This window comes from Cololabis saira, chromosome 4 (assembly GCF_033807715.1).
Source record: "Cololabis saira isolate AMF1-May2022 chromosome 4, fColSai1.1, whole genome shotgun sequence".
Taxonomy (NCBI): Eukaryota; Metazoa; Chordata; class Actinopteri; order Beloniformes; family Belonidae; genus Cololabis; species Cololabis saira.
The window spans coordinates 49,115,964-49,143,770 of record NC_084590.1 but is presented as its reverse complement, the minus strand read 5'-3'; the positions used below and the strand labels follow the sequence as shown (position 1 = coordinate 49,143,770).

At 42.8% G+C, this 27,807-nt stretch overlaps 1 protein-coding gene across 1 annotated transcript; it reads right to left on the bottom strand.

Annotated features, from left to right (window-relative positions):
• Positions 1-10,865: 10,865 nt before the first annotated feature.
• LOC133442098 (uncharacterized) lies at positions 10,866-25,155 on the bottom strand. Its single transcript, XM_061720015.1, has 11 exons — positions 25,123-25,155; positions 21,437-21,582; positions 20,676-20,726; positions 14,930-14,973; positions 14,611-14,719; positions 14,124-14,422; positions 13,706-13,826; positions 12,335-12,378; positions 12,041-12,146; positions 11,566-11,852; positions 10,866-11,218 (listed from the first exon to the last, which is right to left on the bottom strand). Exons 2-11 carry the CDS (start codon positions 21,456-21,458, stop codon positions 11,045-11,047), a joined length of 1,257 nt encoding a protein of 418 aa, XP_061575999.1. The 5' UTR covers positions 21,459-21,582; positions 25,123-25,155; the 3' UTR covers positions 10,866-11,044.
• Between the last annotated feature and the right edge of the window lie 2,652 nt (positions 25,156-27,807).

The window sequence follows — 27,807 nt, the reverse complement described above, 5'->3', positions numbered from 1 at the left end:
TCAGTGGTTGAAGGAGTAGTGTGTCCTTATGTAGGACAGCGATGCCACCCCCAATGCCGTGTGCACGAGCCTTTTCAATGTAAGTATATCCTGGTGGAGAAGCCTCATTTAGATGGAAAAAATCACCTTCTTTATGCCAGGTTTCATTTAGAAAAATCATGTCAGTTGCATCATCAGTGATGAAGTCGTGTATCAGGGTAGCCTTATTTGATAAGGACTGGGTGTTAAAAAGTACAATTTGTACGCTTTTTGCTGTAGTGGAAACAGGGGCATCCCTAATGTTACACGGGGAATCCTTGGTTACAGCTGTGAGACAGATCGAGCGCACGCACTCAGAGCTTTGGTGATGACGTCGTGCCGCGGGTCGCTGATTGGTCCACAGGGAGGGAATGGAATTCCCGGAGTAAACAAACTTTTGCCGGCTACCTCTGTGGATATATCTGGGCCGACGGAGTAGTCCAAGTTGCTTGATGACAGGAATATAATGTCCAGAGGTGACTGCGGAGTTGATTCGGAGGAGATTTGGAATAGAATAGCCAAGCGCCATGGAGTCTAAGAATAGATGTTGCTTAGCTCCGATAGCCGCTAGCCAAACAGTACCAATCGGAAGCAAGCTGGCCGGTTGCCTAACGTCGTCAGCAAGTGGTCTCGAGCAGGGGACCCAGTGACAGATAGCAAACAGGCAAAGGAGAGCAATCGGAACCATGCCGAGCTGTTTATGGATTCGGTGGAAGGATTTTGAGAGAGCGCGGTCCTCGGAGAGGCAAACTGACAGCTGGTGGGAGCCAGGAGCAGGTACGTGGCGCTCACGTGATGGTGGATGATCACAGGATCAGAAGCAAAAATGAGTTAAAAACTCTAGGTTCTGGACATAAACAACTAGAACTGTTCAAACTAGCAAAAAGGCTGACTAAAGCAGCGCAAAATGGGCCAGAAAGTCAGTTCAGAATCAAAAAATCACAAAATCACAGGAGGAGAAGCGGCGAACAAACAACGCCAGCGTCCTCTCCAATCCCGGAAATCCAGGATAAGCACCAGCAGGGGGCCGATACACTACCACTAACACAACTGGCTTCTCTGATTTCCAGCTCGGAAATTTCAGACCAAGCATGAGGCTTTCAAATGTATTATAGTTGCACTTAGGTTCAATTTTTGTTTGGAGACTGGAGTTATAAATTGCTGCGACTCCTCCGCCTCGGCCCGTGCTTCTAGGAATGTGATGATTAAAGTAGCCGGGCGGAGTTGATTCATTCAAACTAACATACTCTTCCTCCTGTAACCATGTTTCTGTTAAGCAGAAAATATCACTCCTGCTCTCTGTAATTATATCATTTACTAACAGAGACTTAGAGCTTAATGATCGTATATTTAGTAGTCCGCATCTAATTTTTCGGTCTGTAATTGGTACCAAATGTACATTGGTTTTAATTTTTACAAGGTTATCTTGGTTAACGCCTCTATAACGCTGCACCTGGTGAACTTTTGGAGGGCGGGGAACTGCAACCACTTCTATTTTGTTAGGCACCTGGCCAGAGTCGCCAATATCATGTAATCCTACAGTTTTAGAGTCGCTAATTACATAATGCAATCCTACAGTTTTGTTGGCAGGCGTTGGTCCTCGAGAAGCAGCAGAGAAGTGTGTTAAACTACAGCTCTGCATCCTGGCCTGGACCCTGCATTGTCAGGGGGAGTGTCTAATAACATTGGCCAGATTTCTAGACATAAGAGCTGCACCATCCCGGGTGGGATGAATGCCGTCCCTTCTAATCAGACCGGGCTTTCCCCAGAATGTCTCCCAGTTGTCAATAAAGTCCACGTCGTTTTCTGAACACCACTGAGACAACCAGCGGCGGAGCGAGAGCATGCGACTAAACATGTCATCGCTGGTCAGATTGGGGAGGGGACCAGAAAAACCTACAGAGTCCGACATGGTTTTGGCGTAGTTACACACCGAGACAATATTCATTTTAGTTACTTCCGACTGGCGAAGACGGGAGTCGTTAGCTCCGACATTGATGATAACTTTACCATATTTACGATTACCCTTTGCCAGTAGCTTCAAATTTGCTTCTATGTCGCCCGCTCTGGCCCCCGGGATACACCTAACTATGGTCTCTGGAGTCGGCCTCACAATAGAGTCTCCAATCACCAGGGTCGGTTTCTCAACAGATGTGTCGCTGAGTGGGGAAAAACGGTTAGACACATGAAGCGGGTGGTGGTGTTCCGTGAGCCCTTTAAGACTACACTTCCTCCGAACCGTCACCCAGCGGTCCTGACTGGCCTGACTGGCCGGCTGCTCGGGAGCTGCAGGGGAGCGGCTACGCTCAGCTGCTACGGGCCGGTCCGCCGCTAGCTTAGCCCGGTTAGCTGAGGAGGCTCTCGGACTATGGTTTAGTTGGCCGAACCGGACCTCACATTGCATATCTGAAGATTGCTACTGCATTGGACCCGAGGTTCAAATACCTCAAGTCTATCCCCAGAGCTGAGAGGGGTGAGGTGTGGGCCTCAATCACCAATTTAATAAAGGAAGAGAGGGTTACTGCAGAGAAACCTGTGGAAGAAAAAACCTCAGAGCCACCAAAGAAAAAGTTGATCCTGTTGGCTGCTTCATCTGATTCTGATTCTGAACAGGAAGAAGACTCAATTGAGAACATTGTGCATAGATACAGAGCAGAGTCCACCATAAATTCAGATTCCTGTCCATTAGAGTGGTGGTCCAAACATGCAGGTTCACACAGCAGGCTGGCCCCATATGCACAGAAGTACTTGGCCACACCTGCAACCTCCGTCCCCTGTGAAAGGTTGTTTTCTCTTGCTGGTCATATTGTCCAGAAGAAGAGAGCTTCTTTATCTTCGGAAATGTGAATACTCTCGTGTGCCTTAGCAACTGGCTTAGTGCAGAGGAGTAAAAAACAGAACTCCAGTATACAGGACTGTCTCAGAAAATTAGAATATTGTGATAAAGTCCTTTATTTTCTGTAATGCATTATTTTAATATTGCTGATCATGGCTTACAGCTTAAGAAAACTCAAATATCCTATCTCAAAAAATTAGAATATTCTGGGAATCTTAATCTTAAACTGTAAACCATGATCAGCAATATTAAAATAATAAAAGGCTTGCAATATTTCAGTTGATTTGTAATGAATCCAGAATGTATGACATTTTTGTTTTTTAATTGCATTACAGAAAATAAAGAACTTTATCACAATATTCTAATTTTCTCAGACAGTCCTGTAAACAGGCACTTTACGTTCTAGTCCCCTGTAAAGGAAATTTAGGAATGCTGAATATAGATGGTAATGCTGCTCCCCGTTAAACGTTTCTGCTGTTACTTCAGAAATTGCCTGTTTTAATTTCATGATTGTGAATCAGGATTTTTTTTTTTTTTTTCATTTTTCATTTCAAAAACAGGATGGCATTAATGCCCTGGCATTAGCAATAAAGCTATATTTTATTTTACATTTTTTACACTAAATTTGCTGATGTTAAATGTTTGCACAACAAATGTTTTTTTTTTTTCATTTTTCATTTCAAAAACAAGATGACATTAATGCCCTGGCAGTAGCAATAAGCTATATTTTATTTAACATTTTTTACACTAACAAAACTCTGCAATCTAACATATTTAGGGCTTCAGCAGTAAGAATTATTCAACTTAAGCAGGGATTTTTATCTGCATATAAAGGGGAACTACTCAACTGATAGCAGTACCAATGGTAGGACATCCAGGGAGATTCTTGTTTGATCTCTTTTATTTTACAAATATATTTATCTTTCAGATATGCATTAATTCTTGGTGTGTACGTTTGCATTTTTTATTAATTTTATTTGTTAATTTTTACTAACTTTATTTTGCAGGTTTAATGTGGAAAGTCGTTCTGTGAGCGACAGCAGAGCTCAGTTGTATCTAGTTAAAGTGTATGTCTGCCTTTCTTCTTTTTAAGCTGAGTAAATGAATTGCAGATACCGCCTTTATCCACCAGATGGAGCCAGAGAAAATTCGCCTTTAGTGTAATTTACCTTCTGTCCACCAGATGGAGACAAATGAAGTTTACCTTTAGTTTAAATTACCTTCGGTTCACTACTCAGCAAAACACAGGACTACTAAAGGTGAAGTTTTTACAGCCACTTTTCTCTCACTTCGGCATCGTCCACTTTGTAATCGAGTACAATCAGATTGTTCAGTAACCTCCTTTATACTAAAATAGACATCTGCAAATAATTAACGTAATAAAATCAATAGCCCACGTTATTTTGTGTGAAGTTTGGACAAACTGGGGGAGATGTTTGTGATGCAGGGAAGGATGAGATCATACAGGCTGACTGTCTTTCTTTCTCAGCTTCAAATACTTTTATTTCTGTTTTGTCTTCATTTAATTGAAGAAAATTCTGCAACATCCACTCTTTCCTGGTTTATACTTTATAGAATGATATTTGGAGCCAATTAAAACACATTGGTTTAGTGTCTGTCTATCCGGCTATGCTTCAGAAATTATCTTTAATCTGGAATTTTCAGATTCAGGAATCAGAGGTAATCAGGACTGAAATACATGGAAACATATTCATTGTCATGATAAAGAAATCCAGCATTAATGAACATCTAAAGGTGTGTGTAAACACTAAGTTGAAATACTTTCATGAAACAAAACTAAGAAATAAAGGATTCATTTTAATTGTATGAATTTTATTATTGATTCATCAGATCAGCCTCAATCATATCCCTGTTTACATCATATGACATATTTGATTTCTTTGACATTTACATCATGCTCATCGTTTATTGTTCATTGTTTATTTTTGTTTTCACATATAAAAAACATTTGTAACACAATATAAAAGTAGAAAGAAATGTGAAGGAGAAAGCCTAAAAACCCTGCAGGGGCTTGAGAAGTGGCTTTCTCCATTTATATACATCCAGAGCATTGGAAAGCAGATACAATTTATAAAATTAAAGGGGGGAGGGAGGACAGTAAAACTAAATACAGAAACATTAAACAAAAATCAATAAAAATGATAAGATTGGGTACACCTGGTTAAGTTGGAAGACCGCATGGGAAGTATTTATTGTTTAAGAGAGTTGATTTTAGGGCTTTTTTTAATTGATTGGATATACTTCATGCCATAGGTATGAAGGTAATGAGTTCCATATTTTTGATCCTCTGAAACCAATATTAAACTGAGATTGTGATGTGCGAGTCTTTGGGGGTCTGAGGTGATTAGAGATGCGTGTTGGATAGGTCTGTACTTGTGAGTTGTGACTAAAAATATTATGGAAGAGAGGGGGAAGGGTTTTCCCCAGTGAGCCATGAACAAACAGACCAATTTGGAGATGGTTCACCTGGAAAACACTGAGGACCCCTAGTGAACTAAATGAAACCTGGGAAGAATGTGTAGGATGAACACAATGTATTGTTCTGACTGCTCGTTTCTGAAGACGGTATAAAGGCTCAAGTTTGGTATGATGGGTACTAGCCCAGACTATATTACAGTAATTAATATAAGGATAAATCATAGAATAATATAACATAATGGCTACCTCAGAGCTGATCAAATGACGGGTTTTACGTAAAATACCAACACTCTTAGCAATCTTTGTAGATATAAACATAATATGTGATTTCCAAGATAATGATTCATCAACCATAATGCCGAGGAATCGTGTGGAGAACACATTAGTTATAGGGATTTTATCAATATATATTTGAGATGATTTGTTCAAAGAATGTGGTTTAAGACCAAAACATATGAAGTTAGTTTGTTTTTTTGTTGAGTGATAATTTATTAGACCGAAACCAAACAGACAGCTTACCAAGTTCTTCATTCAGGACGTTTATAAAGGTGTCGGGATCTTTATGAGAATAAAGGACACTTGTGTCATTTGCAAAAATGATTTTAGACAGTTTATCGGAGACATTTGAAAGATCATTAATATATATCAAAAATAACAAAGGCCCCAGAGTCGAGCCTTGAGGCACTCCGCATTGCAAGTGAAGGGGTGGAGAATTAATTCCATTGTAAAATACAAATTGCTGTCTGTCTTTAAGATAACTCTTGAACCATAGAAATGCATTATTTTTCACTCCAATATGCGACAGTTTCTGAAGAAGAATATGATAATTGACTGTATCGAAGGCCTTGGACAAGTCCAGAAAGATACCAATAGTATTTTCCTTTCTATCTCTAGCATTATAAATTTCATTTACTAGGTGTATAAGTGCCATATATGTTGAGTGCTTCTTTCTGAACCCGTACTGATGTGTATAAATAATGTTGTATTTATTAAGATGTTCAATTAATCTATGATAAACAAGTTTTTCAAGTATTTTGGATATAGCAGGCAGAATCGATATAGGTCTATAATGATTAAAAATGGCAGGGTCATCATCTTTATGAATAGGGATGATCTTAGCCATTTTTAGTTCGGAAGGAACTATTCCTTGTTCCAATGAGAGATTAAAAATGTGAGTAAGAGGTAGTAAAATAGACTCATGAATGATTTTCAATAATTTACAATCAATATTATCATAACCTGGTGAAGAATCCTTCAAAGCAAGTAATGTCTTCAAAACCTCATCCTTTGATACCATTGGGAAATGCATATTTTCAAGGATAGGATCATTCATAAATTGAAGGGGATCGTGGGTACTGGGTGGAATCTTGGAAGCCAAATTAGGACCAACTTCAGAAAAAAAAGTATTAAAACTATTGGCAATTTCTTGAGGGTCAGAAATAACCCCCCTATCAACCTTAAATTCTTTGGGCAAACTTTTGCATTTTAGTTTTTTGTTGAGAATACTATTTATTGTTCTCCATAGAAGAGTCATGTTATTTTTATGTTTGTATATAGTAATGTTTTTTCGCTCCTCTAATAATATGATTTAATTTATTTCTATATTTTTTTAATTGAGCATGATTTAATGGTGTTGGACTAAGGAGATATTTTTTATACAGACTATGTTTGGTATTTACGGATTTCATGATGGCTGAAGTTATCCATGGTTCATTTGGTTTATGATGGGGTTTGGAAGACACTGGCCTAAGAGGAAAACACAGATCATAAGCTTGTGAGATAGACTTTAAAAAACAAGTATAAGACTCTTGTGGGTCTACAGAATGAAGGATATCTGTCCATGTATACTTGCTGATCTCTGATTTGAATTTAGCTGTATTTGCTACATTAAAATATCTCTTATATCTGGGATATAGTGTAGAGACTCTATATATTCCTTGAATGTCATTACAAAAATTGGACAATGATCAGCAACCTCCATACACAGAACTCCTGACTTGCTGTTATCACCCAACACGTTTGTAAAAATATTATCTATCACAGTGGCAGAGGTGTCACTCTGGTTGGAACCGAGATCAGAGGATGAAAATAATATGAGTACATTGTATCAATAAAATCCATAGTTAGATTATTGTTCATGTTTGCAATGTTGATATTCAGATCACCCATTAGATAACAGTGTTTCCCTTCTTTAGAAAGAATGTCAAGGACCTTTGCTAAGTCATTATTGAAATCAGGAATACTAGAGCTAGGTGGTCTATATATGCAAGCAACAATGTACTGTTCAGTTTCAACAAACACAGCTTCAGAAGAGGAGATGAAGTAGAGAGAAGAACATTATTGATTAACTTGTCTGAACCGGCACCGTCATTTCTGTGGATTTGACCAAACTTTATAAAATATGAATCATGGATTGATATGAAAGTTTCAGTCTGGGTTCAGATCTCGTCACAGCACTGAGTCTGCCTTGTTAAAGGTGCACAATGATATTGCCCTGTCTGTTGATGTCAAGTGCCCTGTTGTCTTAGTGCTGCTAGATCTCACAGCGGCTTTTGATACAGTCGACCACACAGTCCTTCTGTCACGCCTGAAACATTATGTTGGCCTTCACAGCACTGTACTCAAGTGGTTTACGTCATATCTGTCAGATAGAACCTTCTCTGTTATGCTTGGTGATTCCTGCTCCTCCTGTGCCTCCCTCTCATGCGGCGTCCCACAAGGTTCTATTCTAGGCCCACTTCTTTTTTCATTATATATGTTGCCACTTGGGTCCATTATAGCCAGACATAACTTATCATTTCATTGTTATGCAGATGATCTACAGATCTATCTGCCACTGAAGCCTAAAGTCACTAGTGCACAAAGCTCCCTGCTGGAATGCATTGCTGACATCAAACAGTGGTTGGCACGCAATTTTTTACATTTAAATGAGGACAAGACGGAGTGCATTTTGTTTGGTGACACCGTGACGGCTGACTTTGGCTCTTTGTCCGGATCTTTTAGTCCTAAAGTTAGGAATCTGGGAGTTATTTTTGATAGCTTTTTAAAATTTGACCGACAAGTGGACAATGTCGTGAGGACAAGTTTTTATCAATTGCGTCTTTTAACCAAAGTCAAAACATTTTTGAGCCGTCACGACATGGAGAGAGCTATCCACGCTCTAGTCAGCTCCAGATTGGACTATTGCAATGCACTTTATGTTGGCATTGCCCGATCCTCTTTTAGCCGTCTTCAGCTGGTACAAAATGCAGCTGCCCGTCTTTTAACGAACACACCCAGACGAGAGCACATCACCCCGGTCCTCTATTCCCTTCACTGGCTGCCTGTTCGTTTTAGAGTTGATTTTAAACTTTTAATGTTTGTTTTTAAAGCTCTTAACCGCCTTGCCCCTCCTTATTTATCGGAGATTTTAACAGTGCGTGAGCCTGGCAGAGCTCTGAGGTCCTCCAACCAACGTTTGTTGGAAGTGCCCAGGTCAAAGCAGAAGCGCTGGGGTGACCGAGCTTTTTCAGTTGCCGGCCCCAGGCTCTGGAATAAGCTCCCCTGTGAGTTACGCACCATCTCTGACCTTGGCCTTTTTAAATCTAAAATTAAAACTTATTTATTCAGGGTGGCTTTTAATACCCAGTAGTGTGGCGACACTTTTTATACTTGATGTTTTTATATGTTCATATGTTTTATTCTTGTTTTATTTTGTTGTATGTTATGTAAAGCACTTTGGTTCACCTTGAGGTCGATGTAAGGTGCTATACAAACAAAGTTTACATTACATTACGTTTACATGCAAGTTACTTTTTCATAGATTTTACTGCCTAAAGTCCCAGAGCTGGAACAAAGGGTGAAATAGGTGTTGTGCAACTCAGGTAGCTAAGCTGATCAGTTATCGAAGGCTAATGATAATTCTATTAAAGAATTATTAATAATTAATAAAGTTGACTATTTATCAAATTGAATTACCAAAATGATAATAATTCCCGTAGGGGCACCACCCCGGGGCCTTAATCCAGGGAAAAATGATAACTAAACAGCAGAAAATCAGTCTCATATGATTAGGATTATCCTGCATAACAGTAAATCTTACTATCACTTACAGAATAACAATTGAAGGAGTGCAATCCGAGCTCTGGCTCTGCTGAAACAATCCGTTTGTGACCAAATCTTGTATGAAATAACAACAACCACTCATTAAAAATCAATCAGAATTTATTTACATATAGGTGTCAAAAATGATGAACACAACACCCCAAATAATTCTGATGGCACACTACGTATTATAAAACCATTAATTAACTAGAAAAACAACAATCGATAAACATGAAATGAAAGTTAAATGCATGGAATGAAAAAAAGAAATCAAAGCAATAATAAAGATGATACAGAACCTCTACAGTTCAAACGTGGCTGCAGTGTTTAAAGAAGCCGGGGTATTTAAAGATGGCGGAACTGTAACCACGCCACGTGCTATTAGAACGGATGGTGATCCCGGTGTTTAAACCGTGATCAACTGGCGAAGCAGCGCTTTAAAACATGAATGACTAGCAGAAAGTGGTGACTACAAATTAATGACAACAGTCATGATAATGATGCTGGTGTAATCTCAGCTCTGAACACAGATTTAGCTCTGAAAACGCTCTTAAATTACTGATAACCCAGGTCTCAAAACCTCACGCCTTCCGGTCGGGATCGGGAAGCTGCGGGTTCTGTCGGGGTTCCAGTCCGATGCGGCCTTGTTTCTCTCGGCTCCACCATGCGGCTCGGCTCGGCTCAGTCCTGTGGAGACCTCACGGGCAGGACGATCCTGCAGGGATTCCCCGGGACGGGCAGCCGCTCAGCTTGCTCTCCACGTTCCTCCTTTGAAAAGAGATGCAGTCTTGCTGCGTCTCACAGCCGGGCAGGTCTCTCCGATCACGGAGCCTCTTGACGCGCCTCCAGGCGGGCGAGGACAGTCCACTGGAATCAGGGCCGTCGCCGTCTTTCACCAAGGCGCGGGCTCAAGGACCTGGAAGAGTCTGGCTTCCGAGCTAAGGGAACTCAAGCAGAGAAAAGGTTAGGAAGAGCAGGAGGGACGGAGCGCTGCCTCGCTCCGAGACCGCAGCGGATCTCCAGGCCAAGCTGGAGCGAGGGCATGCAGAGCATGGGCCGGCCGGGGAGCAACGCTCCGCTGGATCTTCTCTCCCCCCCTCCCAGGGGGGGAGGAGGAGATGGGATCTTTGGCCCACAGCCAAAGGTCCAGCTGCTCAGGACGGAAGGTTGGTCGGAAGAGAGAGAAGAAGGGGGCAGCTGCAGGGTTTTGATCCTACGCGCGCTGCGGTGATGTCATCGGTGCCTCGTTTGTGATTGGATGCGCGCCGCTTGTAGGCGCCGCCCCCCCCCCAGGGGGTGTTGTAAATCCCCAGGGAGTCTGTTCCCTGGCAGAAACTTTTCTTGCTTGCTTTGATCTGTTTTGACCCCCCCTCTAGGGGTCATAAACTTACTATCTCGAGCCAGGCCGAGATGACCAGAAGTTAGCAGCAGGGGGTCATAAACTCTGACTTCAGGAAGAATGGCCAAAGTCTGGCTTTTCTGGTCTTCGTAATCACAAAATGTTCATATACATTTATAAGTCCAGAGTTCACATGGGCATATGGGCGACGCCCAACATAGGTCGCGCACATCCAACATCTCAACAGGTGCTGGTCTCAAAACATAGATGCAGGAAAAAACAAGAGAGGAGACTTTATCTCCCTAGTGCAGATTCATTTAGCACATCAATCATTGTTTCAAGCGCATTCTCCTCTTCTTCAATCCCAGACCTGCAATCCACACAGCTGCTGCAGCTACTCCTACTCCTACTCCTGTTATTGCTGCTCCTACTGCTCCTGCTGCTCCTGCTACTGCTGCTGCTACTCCTACTCCTACTGCTACTCCTATAGCTGCGTCCTTCACCTGCAGGAGGAACAAGAACATGTTTTACACAAAGAAAAAGATGATTCATGTACTTCAGAAACGATCCATAACTCTGAACATTTATGTGCAACACATCTTCTCTTCATGTGAAGATAAGAGGCAGCAGACCAGAGTGGTGCTGGAACCACGTCTGCTGATCTAAATCTCTGGATCTTTATGAGTGTGACACCGTCATGGAGGAGACGGCTGAGAGGACGAGGAGGAGCTCAGTCCTGTTAAAGGTCCAGGGTTTCACCCGGACCCTCACTAACACAAACCACCATGTTTTAACATACCTGCCGACCCTCACTAACACAAACCACCAGGAGAAACAAGTTCTAACGTACCTGCCGACTCTCAGGGTGGTCGTAGCGCATCTCAGTGACGAAGTGTTCAGAATTGTACATGAACAGGTGGTACTTCATCTTTGTATCCTTCAGTGAACAGGCCTCCTTCACGATAATATTAGCTGGACGAGGTTTGTATTTATGATCCAGGAGATTGTTGACTCTCCACTTGTCCTTCTTCACCACGTCCTGCAGCTTCTCTTTCAACACTTTGCCATCAACACCAACACCAACGGAGCTCATGAAGCTCATGAAGCTGCTGGATCTGCTGGATCTTGATCCTCTCCCTAAAAGGATGAACCAGGAAGAAAAGAGTTTCAGCTGCAGCTCACTGAGATGATGCTGACACCTAAAGATGCTGACATGGTTCTACGTCTGCTCTGTTGCTGATTCACACCGTTGAGCAGAGAGAACAACCTGAAACGTTGTTTGGTTTTGTTTCAGTCTGACATGTTGGAGGAACGAGGAAACTCACCGGGTGTTACGAAGTGAACAACGTTTCCACCACCAACATAAACACCCCAGTGCTGATAACCATGATAGATCTGGATCAGGTCTCCAGGTTTGACCTCCTTTTGATCCTTCAATTAGGAAAAAAAACATTCAAGTAATCAATAAAGAGATTGTGTGATTACAACTGAAAGAATCATCAAAACAAACCAGTCGACCCAGTTGTTGGAATAGAGAGTAGAGTGGTTATTGACTTCCATACAGAACCCCCCCCCCCACCCCCCCACACAAGCAAAAAAGAAAAATGAAATTTACAAACCATGTCAAAGAATTCCCTGTTTGAATCGGCTGAGCTGCTGGAAACTGGAAGAGAAACAAAACCAGACACCAAAAGTTCAGAAATACATCTTTTAAGTTTGTGATCTCCAAAAACTTCTTTGCTGTTAAAATATCAGATATAGTTTTTTCCACACATTTGTGCATTTGTACGGTATATACCAAAAAATATATGAACGTACAAACGTTTTTTGAGTTTGTAAAGTTAATTAAACAAAATAAATAAATTACTGAAACTGTTAAAACATTTAGTGTGGCAGGGTGGAGGAGTGGGCGTGGCCTGCGGGGGAGCAGGTTGGATCAGCTGATTGGGCATCAGGTGTGTCCAATCAATCTCTCCTCCCTGCCTGGGTATTTAAAGAGGGAAGACACGGAGCTGCTGTTTCTGTTCCCGATGAGGCGGACGCGCCCATTCCTGAGGCGGACGCACCCGTTCCTGAGGCGGACGCACCCGTTCCTGAGGCAGATGTGTATGAACGTAAGCTTGATGTGTCGTGAATGATATCTGGCTTGGATGATTCTTTCGTTGACTGGAGTCGAATCAATCAGTGCTCTTGCTGCCGTTTTCGACATCAGTATTCCTTCACCTTGCCTGTGGTTGTCGTCGTCTCTTCCCGAATAGATGATAGTTTCTACTTCTGCCAATTCCATTCTTCCTTGTCCCGTCCAGTGTGTTTCACTTATTCACATTATGTCAATCCTTCTTTGGGATTGTAGTTATGTCTATAAACATCTTTATATGATTGACGTGATTACCTACTGTTAACTGGCTGTGACCTCTTATGCATCTGCACTTTATAAGATGTGGTTTTATCATTTTACTGCTACTTTGTTCCTCTGTTATTGTTTTGTATTCTGTCTTTTAACCTTGTGATTTTATTTATTTTGAAGTGCTGCTCCTTCTTGGCCAGGTCTCCCTTGAGAAAGAGATCCTTGATCTCAATGGGCTTTTACCTGGTTCAATAAAGGTTAAATTAAAAAAAATATATATTTATTTACGCTTAGGTGAAAGCCTTTGTCCAGATAGTGAACTATGAAGAAACCGTGGATAACCTGTGAAAATGACATTTGAGTTTTACCAGAAAGTTCTGACTCAGTGAAAGAATAGACTGTTTTAAAGCTTTTACAAGTCACAAGTACTTATTAAGCTCTCCAAACTATTTCTGAACTTCCCAAAATCTTTTTTCACAGATTTTACTGCCTAAAGTCCCAGAGCTGGAACAAAGGGTGAAATAGGTCGCGCACATCCAATATCTCAAAAGGGGCTGGTCTATAAACATAGATGCAGGAAAAAACAAGAGAGGAGACTTTTGCTCCCTAGTGCAGATTTATGTAGCACATCAATCGTCGTTACGTTTCGAGCTCCTTTTCGAGGTCCTTTCCCTCTTCTTCTGTTCCTCTTCTTCTGCTCTAGCTGCAGCTCTAGCTGCCTCTACTTCTGCTGCTCCTGGTTTTATTCCTGCTGCGAACTTCCTCTGCAGGAGGAACAAGAACATGTTTTACACACAAAATAAGATGATTGATGTCCTTCAGATCCACAACTCTGAACATTTATGTGCAACACATCTTCTCTTCATGTGAAGATAAGAGGCAGCAGACCAGAGTGGTGCTGGAACCACGTCTGCTGATCTAAATCTCTGGATCTTTATGAGTGTGACACCGTCATGGAGGAGACGGCTGAGAGGACGAGGAGGAGCTCAGTCCTGTTAAAGGTCCAGGGTTTCACCCGGACCCTCACCAACACAAATCACCAGGAGAAAGTTTTAACGTACCTGCTGACTCTTAGTCTTGCCGTAGCGCATCTCAGTGGCGAAGTCTTTAGAGTTGTACTTCTCCAGGTTGAACTTCTTCTTTGTATCCACCAGTGAACAGGCCTTCTTCACAATAACATTAGCTGGACGAGGTTTGTATTTATGACCCAGGCGATTGTTGACTCTCCACCTGTCCTTCTTCACCACGTCTTGCAGCTTCTCTTTCAACACTTTGCCAACACTAACACCAACATCAATGGAGCCCATCAAGCTCATGGAGCTCCTGGAGCCGATGGAGCTGCTGGAGCTTGATCCTCTCCCTAAAAGGATGAACCAGGAAGAAAAGAGTTTGAGCTGCAGCTCACTGAGATGATGCTGACACCTAAAGATGCTGACATGGTTCTACGTCTGCTCTGTTGCTGATTCACACCGTTGAGCAGAGAGAACAACCTGAAACGCTGTTTGGTTTTGTTTCAGTCTGACATGTTGGAGGAACGAGGAAACTCACCGTCTTCTATGAGGTGAACAACGTTTCCACCACCAACATAAACAGCCCAGTGGTTATCACCATCACGGAAGATCTGGATCAGGTCTCCAGGTTTGACCTCCTTTCGATTCTTCAATTAGATAAAAAACATTCAAGCAATCAATAAAGAGATTGTGTGATTACAACTAAAAGAATCATCAAAACAAACCAGTTGACCCAGTTGTTGGTTTTAACTGGAGTTGAACAAAATTAAAGAATAGAGAGAAGAGTGGTTATTGCCTTCCATACAGAACCCCCCCCCCCCCCGCACAAGCAAAAAAGAAAAATTAAATTTACAAACCGTGTCAAAGAATTCCACGTTTGAATCGGCTGAGCTGCTGGAAACTGGAAGAGAAACAAAACCAGACACCAAAAGTGAGTTCAGAAATGCATCTTTTAAGTTTGTGATCGCCAAAAACTTCTTTGCTATTAAAATATCAGATAGTTCCTGAGGCGGACCCGCCTGTTTCTGTTCCTGATGAGGCGGACGCACGCGTTCTTTACCTGTAGTGCATGTAGTCTCTGATCTACCTGTAGTGCACTTGTCCCTGATTTACCTGTAGTGCATGTAGTCCCTGATTTACCTGTAGTGCATGTAGTCCCTGATTTACCTGTAGTGCATGTAGTCCCTGATCTACCTGTAGTGCATGTAGTCCCTGATTTACCTGTAGTGCACTAGTCCCTGATTTACCTGTAGTGCACTTGTCCCTGATTTACCTTTAGTGCACTTGTCCCTGATTTACCTGTAGTGCATGTAGTCCCTGATTTACCTGTAGTGCATGTAGTCCCTGATCTACCTGTAGTGCATGTAGTCCCTGATTTACCTGTAGTGCATGTAGTCCCTGATTTACCTGTAGTGCATGTAGTACCTGATTTACCTGTAGTGCATGTAGTCCCTGATTTACCTGTAGTGCACTAGTCCCTGATTTACCTGTAGTGCACTAGTCCCTGATTTACCTGTAGTGTACTAGTCCCTGATTTACCTGTAGTGCACTAGTCCCTGATTTACCTGTAGTGCACTAGTCCCGGATTTACCTGTAGTGCATGTAGTCCCTGATCTACCTGTAGTGCATGTAGTCCCTGATCTACCTGTAGTACATGTAGTCCCTGATTTACCTGTAGTGCATGTAGTCCCTGATCTACCTGTAGTGCATGTAGTCCCTGATCTACCTGTAGTGCATGTAGTCCCTGATCTACCTGTAGTACATGTAGTCGTAGATCTACCTGTATTGCATGTAGTCCCTGATTTACCTGTAGTGCACTAGTCCCTGATTTACCTGTAGTGCACTAGTCCCTGATTTACCTGTACTGCATGTAGTCCCTGATTTACCTGTACTGCATGTAGTCCCTGATTTACCTGTAGTGCATGTAGTCCCTGATTTACCTGTAGTGCACGTAGTCCCTGATTTACCTGTAGTGCATGTAGTCCCTGATCTACCTGTAGTGCATGTAGTCCCTGATTTACCTGTAGTGCATGTAGTCCCTGATTTACCTGTAGTGCATGTAGTCCCTGATTTACCTGTAGTGCATGTAGTCCCTGATTTACCTGTAGTGCATGTAGTCCCTGATTTACCTGTAGTGCATGTAGTCCCTGATTTACCTGTAGTGCATGTAGTCCCTGATTTACCTGTAGTGCATGTAGTACATGATTTACCTGTAGTGCATGTAGTCCCTGATTTACCTGTAGTGCACTAGTCCCTGATTTACCTGTAGTGCATGTAGTCCCTGATTTACCTGTAGTGCACTAGTCCCTGATTTACCTGTAGTGCACTAGTCCCTGATTTACCTGTAGTGCATGTAGTCCCTGATTTACCTGTAGTGCATGTAGTCCCTGTTTTACCTGTAGTGCATGTAGTCCCTGATTTACCTGTAGTGCATGTAGTCCCTGATTTACCTGTAGTGCATGTAGTCCCTGATTTACCTGTAGTGCACTAGTCCCTGATTTACCTGTAGTGCACTAGTCCCTGATTTACCTGTAGTGCACTAGTCCCTGATTTACCTGTAGTGCATGTAGTCCCTGATTTACCTGTAGTGCATGTAGTCCCTGATTTAACTGTAGTGCACTAGTCCCTGATTTACCTGTAGTGCACTAGTCCCTGATTTACCTGTAGTGCACTAGTCCCTGATTTACCTGTAGTGCACTAGTCCCTGATTTACCTGTAGTGCACTAGTCCCTGATTTAGTTGTAGTGCATGTATTCCCTGATTTACCTGTAGTGCATGTAGTCCCTGATTTACCTGTAGTGCATGTAGTACCTCATTTACCTGTAGTGCATGTAGTCCCTGATTTACCTGTAGTGCATGTAGTCCCTGATTTACCTGTAGTGCATATAGTCCCTGATTTACCTGTAGTGCATGTAGTCCCTGATTTACCTGTAGTGCATGTATTCCCTGATTTACCTGTAGTGCATGTAGTCCCTGTTTTACCTGTAGTGCATGTAGTCCCTGATTTACCTGTAGTGCACTAGTCCCTGATTTACCTGTAGTGCACTAGTCCCTGATTTACCTGTAGTGCACTAGTCCCTGATTTACCTGTAGTGCACTAGTCCCTGATTTACCTGTAGTGCATGTAGTCCCTGATTTACCTGTAGTGCATGTAGTCCCTGATTTAACTGTAGTGCACTAGTCCCTGATTTACCTGTAGTGCACTAGTCCCTGATTTACCTGTAGTGCACTAGTCCCTGATTTACCTGTAGTGCACTAGTCCCTGATTTACCTGTAGTGCACTAGTCCCTGATTTAGTTGTAGTGCATGTATTCCCTGATTTACCTGTAGTGCATGTAGTCCCTGATTTACCTGTAGTGCATGTAGTACCTCATTTACCTGTAGTGCATGTAGTCCCTGATTTACCTGTAGTGCATGTAGTCCCTGATTTACCTGTAGTGCATATAGTCCCTGATTTACCTGTAGTGCATGTAGTCCCTGATTTACCTGTAGTGCATGTATTCCCTGATTTACCTGTAGTGCATGTAGTCCCTGATTTACCTGTAGTGCACTAGTCCCTGATTTAGTTGTAGTGCATGTATTCCCTGATTTACCTGTAGTGCATGTAGTCCCTGATTTACCTGTAGTGCATGTAGTACCTCATTTACCTGTAGTGCATGTAGTACCTCATTTACCTGTAGTGCATGTAGTCCCTGATTTACCTGTAGTGCATGTAGTCCCTGATTTACCTGTAGTGCATGTAGTCCCTGATTTACCTGTAGTGCATGTAGTCCCTGATTTACCTGTAGTGCATGTAGTCCCTGATTTACCTGTAGTGCACTAGTCCCTGATTTACCTGTAGTGCACTAGTCCCTGATCTACCTGTAGTGCATGTAGTCACTGATTTACCTGTAGTGCATGTATGTAGTCCCTGATTTACCTGTAGTGCATGTAGTCCCTGATTTACCTGTAGTGCATGTAGTCCCTGATTTACCTGTAGTGCATGTAGTCCCTGATTTACCTGTAGTGCATGTAGTCCCTGATTTACCTGTAGTGCACTAGTCCCTGATTTACCTGTAGTGCATGTAGTCCCTGATTTACCTGTAGTGCATGTAGTCCCTGATTTACCTGTAGTGCATATAGTCCCTGATTTACCTGTAGTGCATGTAGTCCCTGATTTACCTGTAGTGCACTAGTCCCTGATTTACCTGTAGTGCATGTAGTCCCTGATTTACCTGTAGTGCATATAGTCCCTGATTTACCTGTAGTGCATGTAGTCCCTGATTTACCTGTAGTGCATGTAGTCCCTGATTTACCTGTAGTGCACTAGTCCCTGATTTACCTGTAGTGCACTAGTCCCTGATTTACCTGTAGTGCATGTAGTCCCTGATTTACCTGTAGTGCATGTAGTCCCTGTTTTACCTGTAGTGCATGTAGTCCCTGATTTACCTGTAGTGCATGTAGTCCCTGATTTACCTGTAGTGCATGTAGTCCCTGATTTACCTGTAGTGCACTAGTCCCTGATTTACCTGTAGTGCACTAGTCCCTGATTTACCTGTAGTGCACTAGTCCCTGATTTACCTGTAGTGCATGTAGTCCCTGATTTACCTGTAGTGCATGTAGTCCCTGATTTAACTGTAGTGCACTAGTCCCTGATTTACCTGTAGTGCACTAGTCCCTGATTTACCTGTAGTGCACTAGTCCCTGATTTACCTGTAGTGCACTAGTCCCTGATTTACCTGTAGTGCACTAGTCCCTGATTTAGTTGTAGTGCATGTATTCCCTGATTTACCTGTAGTGCATGTAGTCCCTGATTTACCTGTAGTGCATGTAGTACCTCATTTACCTGTAGTGCATGTAGTCCCTGATTTACCTGTAGTGCATGTAGTCCCTGATTTACCTGTAGTGCATATAGTCCCTGATTTACCTGTAGTGCATGTAGTCCCTGATTTACCTGTAGTGCATGTATTCCCTGATTTACCTGTAGTGCATGTAGTCCCTGTTTTACCTGTAGTGCATGTAGTCCCTGATTTACCTGTAGTGCACTAGTCCCTGATTTACCTGTAGTGCACTAGTCCCTGATTTACCTGTAGTGCACTAGTCCCTGATTTACCTGTAGTGCACTAGTCCCTGATTTACCTGTAGTGCATGTAGTCCCTGATTTACCTGTAGTGCATGTAGTCCCTGATTTAACTGTAGTGCACTAGTCCCTGATTTACCTGTAGTGCACTAGTCCCTGATTTACCTGTAGTGCACTAGTCCCTGATTTACCTGTAGTGCACTAGTCCCTGATTTACCTGTAGTGCACTAGTCCCTGATTTAGTTGTAGTGCATGTATTCCCTGATTTACCTGTAGTGCATGTAGTCCCTGATTTACCTGTAGTGCATGTAGTACCTCATTTACCTGTAGTGCATGTAGTCCCTGATTTACCTGTAGTGCATGTAGTCCCTGATTTACCTGTAGTGCATATAGTCCCTGATTTACCTGTAGTGCATGTAGTCCCTGATTTACCTGTAGTGCATGTATTCCCTGATTTACCTGTAGTGCATGTAGTCCCTGATTTACCTGTAGTGCACTAGTCCCTGATTTAGTTGTAGTGCATGTATTCCCTGATTTACCTGTAGTGCATGTAGTCCCTGATTTACCTGTAGTGCATGTAGTACCTCATTTACCTGTAGTGCATGTAGTACCTCATTTACCTGTAGTGCATGTAGTCCCTGATTTACCTGTAGTGCATGTAGTCCCTGATTTACCTGTAGTGCATGTAGTCCCTGATTTACCTGTAGTGCATGTAGTCCCTGATTTACCTGTAGTGCATGTAGTCCCTGATTTACCTGTAGTGCACTAGTCCCTGATTTACCTGTAGTGCACTAGTCCCTGATCTACCTGTAGTGCATGTAGTCACTGATTTACCTGTAGTGCATGTATGTAGTCCCTGATTTACCTGTAGTGCATGTAGTCCCTGATTTACCTGTAGTGCATGTAGTCCCTGATTTACCTGTAGTGCATGTAGTCCCTGATTTACCTGTAGTGCATGTAGTCCCTGATTTACCTGTAGTGCACTAGTCCCTGATTTACCTGTAGTGCATGTAGTCCCTGATTTACCTGTAGTGCATGTAGTCCCTGATTTACCTGTAGTGCATGTAGTCCCTGATTTACCTGTAGTGCATGTAGTCCCTGATTTACCTGCAGTGCATGTAGTCCCTGATTTACCTGTAGTGCACTAGTAGAGGAGTTATGTGTGCTTTTGCTTTCTAAATATTGTATCTATGACATGTATTTGTTTTTGAACAAAAACTAGCCGTCTTTTGAGCCGCCGCTGCTGGTATAAAACACACTGATGCAGGACAGCAGTGTGCTCTCTATGCTCTCTCTCCTAGTCTTGGCTGGGCCGTTTATTTTTTGCCCAAAGTATTTCCACGTGAGGCCCTGCTCATTAGGTGTGTTCACTTTTTACATCCAAGAATCAAACACAATCACTGAATATAATAATCAGTGATCTTTTTCTTTATATTAAACATCTAACTACAGTCTAGTATTTTTTTTATTCTTGACAAATTATAATTTCAACAAGATTTAGTTTCAACATCAGAACTGTTCAGACTCAGTTCAGAGAAACTTACTGTTAGGAGGCAAGAGCTCGAGACTGCTTCTACGTTTCCGAGGATGTCCTCCTGAAGAGACACAAAGACAAAACAATTCATCCACAACATCAGTTTCCTGTGTTGGTAAATCTGTAAATGTTTGTAGAGATGATAGATGAGATAAGAACTTTACAGACAGTTGTTAAAAAGGAGAGGACACTATGGCAGGGTGCAGGATTGGGGCGTGGTCTGCAGGGGAGAGAGGGAGTGCGGGGGAGTGGTGCACAGGTGACGCGGCTGGAACAGCTGACGGTACACAGGTGTGTCTAATCACTCTCTGTGTATTTCAGTAGTGTGCGGGCCCTGGAGACGGGAGAGGACGGAAGCAGAGCGGAGCGGAGGTGCAGCTCTGCTGACGGTGCTGATGCACGGAGAGCCTCTGGGACGTAAAAACGTTGTGCACGTAGAAATAAATATAAGTTTCTACAAAGATCCCGGTGTCCGCTGTCTGTGTGACCCCGTAGCAACGAACTTTGCTACAGACACGCTACAAAGTAATGTCATTATGCCAATTTTATTAAGCCCCCTTCCCTCCCCAAGCAGTTTGGAGATGCTAAATAGTTAACAACCATAGATGTTATGGGTACGCATAGAGTCAGAGGTAACGACGAGTCAGAGGTAACGGTGAGTCAGAGGTAACAGCGAGTCAGAGGTAACGGTGAGTCAGAAGTAACGACGAGTCAGAGGTAACGGTGAGTCAGAGGTAACGGAGTTCCAACAACTACAGTTCATCTTCTCACCTGGTTCAGCCGCCGCTGCCATCCTGACACTGATGCTGAAGCAGCAGGAGAAGTTCAACTGGAGATTAACTGGAGAGCAACATCAGATTCCTAAAATCTTCTGCTTTCATCCTGCAGGTGTTGCAGCACGTGGATGAAGAAAACAGCTAAAACAAACAAAACAGACAAAACAACGTTTTATTTCTCTCATGTGTCGAGTTTATAGCGGTGTAACTTCGGTTTGAGAAGGTGAACCCACTGAACCCACTGAACCCACTCTGAACCCACTCTGACTCAACTACTCAGCATGCCGGACTAGGGCTGAATCGATTCCTTGAATAATTGGAGTAATTTGATTACAAAAAATGATCAAGGAATTTTCTCTGCCTCGAGGTATTGTTTAATTTTGCAGTTCAAAGCAGGTATTTCTCCCGGACTACGTTTAATGCGTCAATGCGCTGACGCTGCGCAGGTAAGGGAAGAAGAAAGAGGAGGATATGTTTGGTTTTAACTGAAAGAAAAGGCAGAAAATGTCAAGTGTGGGAGCATTTGCAGCTGGACAGCAAGGCGACACTGTTGCATCTTTACTGTAAGACAGTGCTAGCATAGCCAGTGCTAGCATAGCCAGCCCTAGCATAGCCAGCACTAGCATAGCCAGCACTAGCATAGCCAGCTCTAGCATAGCCAGCGCTATTGTGACACCCCTGTTAGGGAGTTGTGGCAGGGTGGAGGAGCCACTCAGCGGAGTGGACACAGGTGTGTCCAATCAACCTCTCCACCCTGCCTGCCTTCTTAAGGAGCAGCTGCACTCCAGAGAGGGGCTCTGCTGGGAGAAGGTTCTGCTGGGAGAAGGTTCTGCTGCTGGAGAAGGTTCTGCTGCGCACGTGTGTCTTGGGTGAAGAAGGGCGAAAATAAAAGAGATTCTGCACTGAAACCTCGTGTCCTTTCTGTCCTGTCGGTCGGGCCCCCGTAGCAGTCGCCCTGCTACAGGAGTGGTCACAATAATGTGATTTTTTTGTATATATAAATGTGTATAAATGGGACACCTCCATTAAGATGTGTATTTCATTTTCATGTATTTTATTTATAATGTCTGGGAATGTTTTATGTTGGGAAGCAGCGGGGCGGAACGTTGTGGTCGCTCCAGGGGTTCTGGGGTTCTGTAAAAGTGATGAAGTGACCTGCCTCAGTCACTTCAGAAATGACTTAGGGGAGGACAGAGACGCATCGTGCTTTAATTGCTCCGCACTCCACCTGCTTTTACAGGTTAGTATATGGGACCGATGAATGTGAGTGGAAATAGTAGTTTTCTGTTATAAGAAAGGAAGGAAGAGAGTTTAAGTGTTTTTGTCAATTTTGTGGGAAATGCTGAAACGGGAAAGTTTGAGGGCCGCTATTACATGCGGGCAGCCGCCGCCATTACGTGAAGAGCACGTGTACAGCACATTCAAGGTAAACGCTCGGTAAAACACGGTAAAAACCACTAAATGAACGAAGTTTATGGTGGATATTTGGTTCAATTAGCATCTGTTAGTAAAATGTTTATATATTATTTTCACAAAATGTTTAAATATGATTAAAACAAGCACGTTGGGTAATCCTGTGGATACCACAGAGGTAATTAAGGGGTATTTCGACCCACTGAAGGTTGTAACATTGTGTATAGTGGTTTTTGACCGGTACAATGCTGGAGTAAATAATAATGTATTTACTAAAATTTAAGTTGTTGATAACTGAAAAGTGAAGAGTAGAATGGGATGTGATGTTTGAAAATAGAACCCATGTGTTTAATGTGTTAATTGTGACAGTTTATTGTGTAAATATGATGATGTTGTAAATAAAGAAATTACTTGGCGGAGGATAGAGACGCATCATGCTTTAATTGCTCCGCACTCCACCGGCTTTTACAGGTAAACATATTTGTTACCACGGTCCTCACCCTTGGGACCCGTAACACTAACATAGCCAGCACTAGCATAGCCAGCGCTAGCTATATGTGTGTGTGTATATATATATATATATATATATATATATATATATATATATACACATCCATTGCTCCATTGTGCGAATTACGGGGGGGTTTGACCCCTCCAATTACAACCTCGACCCCCCTAAAGGAGCGACAAATAAGAAATTGGGGGGTTGAAACATTTATCTGTCTTATCAGTGTCATAAATATGACAGTGTATTGTATTTTCCATATTCATGCCAGGAAGAGTGTTGGTAAAACACACACACCCAGACTGACTATACCATTTTCATTGTCACTGGTTGATTCCCGGCTGCCGTTCCAAAAAAAAATAAAAATAAAAATAGAGAGAGAGCACGGGAGGTCTTCACGCTGTTTCTGCGACATCGTTGACGACTGGGGGAGCACTGTGATGTCTAAGTTATCTAGATAACTTAGTTTATTACTGTGTCACTTTCGGAGTGCCGAATTATATTTATATTAATATTGTGTCCGGTGTCTCAGACGAATGTTATCATGTATCGATGTCTTTGCATTGCAGTGTAAAATGTCAATAAGTGACATAGATCGCTTCGTGAACCACTTCAGAGTTTTTGCCAATTTCCTGTATTTCCAATATTCTTATATATATATATGTTCATTTCATGTCTTTTCTCTATATTAAGAAAAAGAACATGTCCGCTTAAGTTACTTAAGCATCTGCGGAAGAGCAATGTGGCTCGAAACGTCATGCTAGAATAAATGTTTTTTGATGTGCGGACATTGTTCTTTTTCTATATGATGTTTTTTGTCCAGAACTCATGCCTTACATGGATATTGGGATGTGCGTGTTTTCTCTAACTTCTACCGTTGCTCTATATTGAACAATAAAAATCATAATAATAATAAAGATTGTTGAACCTTGTACCTTCAAGATATTGTAAAAATTGTGCAAGACTTGGGTTACCTGAAGCGTCTGCGCCGTACTGGGTTCCCTTTACACCCTGGCCTCTAGAAAATGCTGATCCCCCCAATTGTTATTGTATAATTCACACTCTGCATTGCTTTATATGTATATGAGATTCACTGCGCCTGTAGTAATTGTAGTTGTGAAGAGAGGTATATGAGGTATTGGGTGAAATTATGGGAGAATTAATTTGTATATTCTCTGAAAAACTGAATCTGAAGCAAAAAAAATAAGTGTTTCATCTTTTTCTTTTACAGTAAGAGTGTGTAAATATTACGGTGGAAGTTTGGGTGTAATCAAGGTAATGAAAGAAATATATGAAGAAGAAATATCTGCATTATCTCAAACTCAGAACTTCATATTTTTCTGTTTCTGAGCCGCATTCATTCAGTTACCGTAAACACTGGAATAGGAGCGCAGGTGAAATGTAGGAGCGGCTGATCTGACGTAGGAATGACGGCTGGTTGGACCGCAGTCAAAAACTTGTACTGTAGTACTCAGGCCGCCTGAGTAGTACGTCTGAATTAATGCATACTACTGATATTTACTCAAAAGAGTTACTTTTTGAGTATAAACTGTTTAGTCTGGCACTTCGGACGCACCGCAAGACTCATCTAATGTTTCTCTCGTTACTTTTGTGTTTCCAGGAACGAGGAAATACTTTCCAAAAACTAAACTAAGACGTTTTGATGACAGAACAAACTTCAAAACGTTTCATTAAGTGGTTATTAAACAACTTCTAACAAAAGAATACTCGTTCCTGCAGTTAATCAGGGAGGTTTTACTCACCAGCTGCTTCAACTGCGCCACAACTTCATCTGCTGAAATCAGAAGCAAATAAAAAAAGTTAAAGTTTAACACTTTTACTGTCAGAGGGCAAAGTTCAGTCCAAACCAATTTTTGTAACATGGAGTTCAGCCAGTTCCGACCAAAACACTGTTTTCTGAACATTTGTGTAAATGTCCTGCAGAATCCAAGAACGAAGCTTCAACCTGCATCAAAGTTTCAAGTTTTAATGAAACTATTTGTGGCTTTAGTTTAATTACATTAATTCTAGTCCGTGAGCGTCGCTTCCCTGTTCACACCAGCAGAGGGAGCTGCACCACCAGTCCTTTTTATTTAAACTTTATTAGGAAATCTTGCTACACAAACACCAACACGGTTAGTAAATTATAAATTATAGTAAATTATAAAAATATCTAGTATGAATAAGAAGTCATAATAAAGATAATGAAGGTAACAGTCATAATGATGATAATAATAATAATAATAATAATAATAATAATAATAATAATAATAATAATAATAATAATAATAATAAAGATGAGTAAGTAAATACATAGATAATCAAATAAATACATAAATAAATGAAACAGGAGAATAGAACAGCTATGAGGAATAGAATCAGATTCATAGAAAACAATAAGGAAAGGTCAAGACAATTATAAATAAAAGGTTAGTCAGAGATACAGGGAAAAACTTTTCATAGTTGATTAAAAATATAATTGCTTTTTTTGTTGTTTATCAAATAAAGAGATTTAATGAGAAATGAGAATTTAATTCTAGTAGAAAAGGCGTGGGGGTCTTCATGGAGGGCAGCACCAGCTCACCACGTGACTCCCTATTCAAAGTCTCTGCTGCCGCCGTACCCCTATGCATGTCAAGTCTACCTTCAGGGCGGCTAGCCCGGCCAAAGCCCGCCTCAGCAGCCATTGTAGCAGTCATTCTCCTCACCCGCTCTCTGTCCTCGGGCACTCCCCAAGCTCCAGCAGTGGTGTACTGATCCAGCTCGTCAGCACACTCCTCCTTCTTAATTTTTGGACGGACCGTCGGCAGCATCCTCTCCCTGTTGTTGTCCGTTGCGGCTAAATTAGCTGTTGTGCCGACACTGAGGCGACGTCTTTTGCTTACTTTTCTTCTGACACCAGTGTAATGTCCCTCATTGACTGACACGGAGGCGTTAGCCAAGTTAACGTCGGTTTATTGTGGGTTTTACACAGGTTACTGTCGGCCGTAACCTACATCAAAAACAAACCTAAACTGAGCCAGCACAACAGCAACACAGCCCGTAACTACCGGAACAGTCAAACTTCCCCCAGCCCCGAGGCGTTCACTGACGCTCTGGGAAAAACAACACTCAACTAAACTCAACAGAACAGACAGCAACATTAACAGTTCGTTACAGTACTTTTGCCCTGATGAATAATCAATATGGGGCGTACCCGGCAGAAATCCTAAAAACTGGGAGGGGAAGATGCAAATTGCTCCATTTACCACGCGCAATGAGATTTACCAAGCCTGAAAGTAATTGCGCGTATTGTGATTGCGTCTGTATTTAATACGTTCGAAAGGAAGGTGCTAATCTGCTGCTGCTGTTATTGTGGCAAGGAGGCGACATCCAAAATCAAAGAATACGCAGAGAGAGAGTCTTTATTCTGCTGCATGCTATTTTAAAAATGGTTGCACAAGTTTTATTAAAGGCCACTTATTCTTTAGTTCTTCGCCTTATATCTTGCAACCTTCTTTTGATGTGGGGGGCCGGTGCCCCGGACCCGGGTACCCCCGCAGCCGGCGCCCCGGACCCGGGTACCCCCGCAGCCGGCGCCTCGGACCCGGGTACCCCCGCAGCCATGTCACGTTCCAGAGCCATGTCACGTTCCAGAGCCATGTCACGTTCCCGTCACGCCAAGCCCCCCGCCAAGCCCCACGCCAAGACCGCCAAGCCCCACGCCAAGACCGCCAAGCCCCACGCCAAGACCGCCAAGCCCCACGCCAAGCCCCACGCCAAGCCCCACACCAAGCCCGAAGCCAAGACCGCCTAGCCCCATGCCAAGACCGCCAAGCCCCACGCCAAGACCGCCAAGCCCCACGCCAAGACCCACGCCAAGCCCCACGCCAAGACCCGCGTCAAGACCCAGGCCTAGGCCTCTTGGGCGGCCCCCGGAGCTGTCTCGCCGGTCTGGTCGGCCTTGTGGACGTCCCCCCGAGCGTTCTCGCTGGTCTGCCTGGCTTCGTGGGCGACCCCCGGAGCTGTCTCGCAGGTCTGCACGGTCCCCAGGACGGCCCCGTTGGCCGTGTGTTGGTTTTTGTCAATCCTGCTCTGCAGCGCTTTGTTTTTTGCCTTTTTTGTATTAAACCCCTTGTTTTTTGAGAACTCCTGCCTCCAGCCTCCCTCTGTCTCCTGCACTTGGGTCTTAGAAAACCGTACCGTGACACGAAAGAAGATTTGAACGCGTCGCCCGCAGAGCTCGTGTTTGGTCAGCCACTTCGTGTGCCAGGAGAATTTTTGCCTGAAAGTTCGGCTGCGCAAATTCACCCAGCAAGCGGCCCCTTCGCATCAAATAGTTTTTTGGCCCTGGGGCCCATTCACCACTGTTTTCCGCGAACATTCATCCCATCGGAGCTCAAGTCGGCTCGGTTTGTCTTCATGCGGCATGATGCTCATCGTTCTCCTCTACGGCCTCCATACGACGG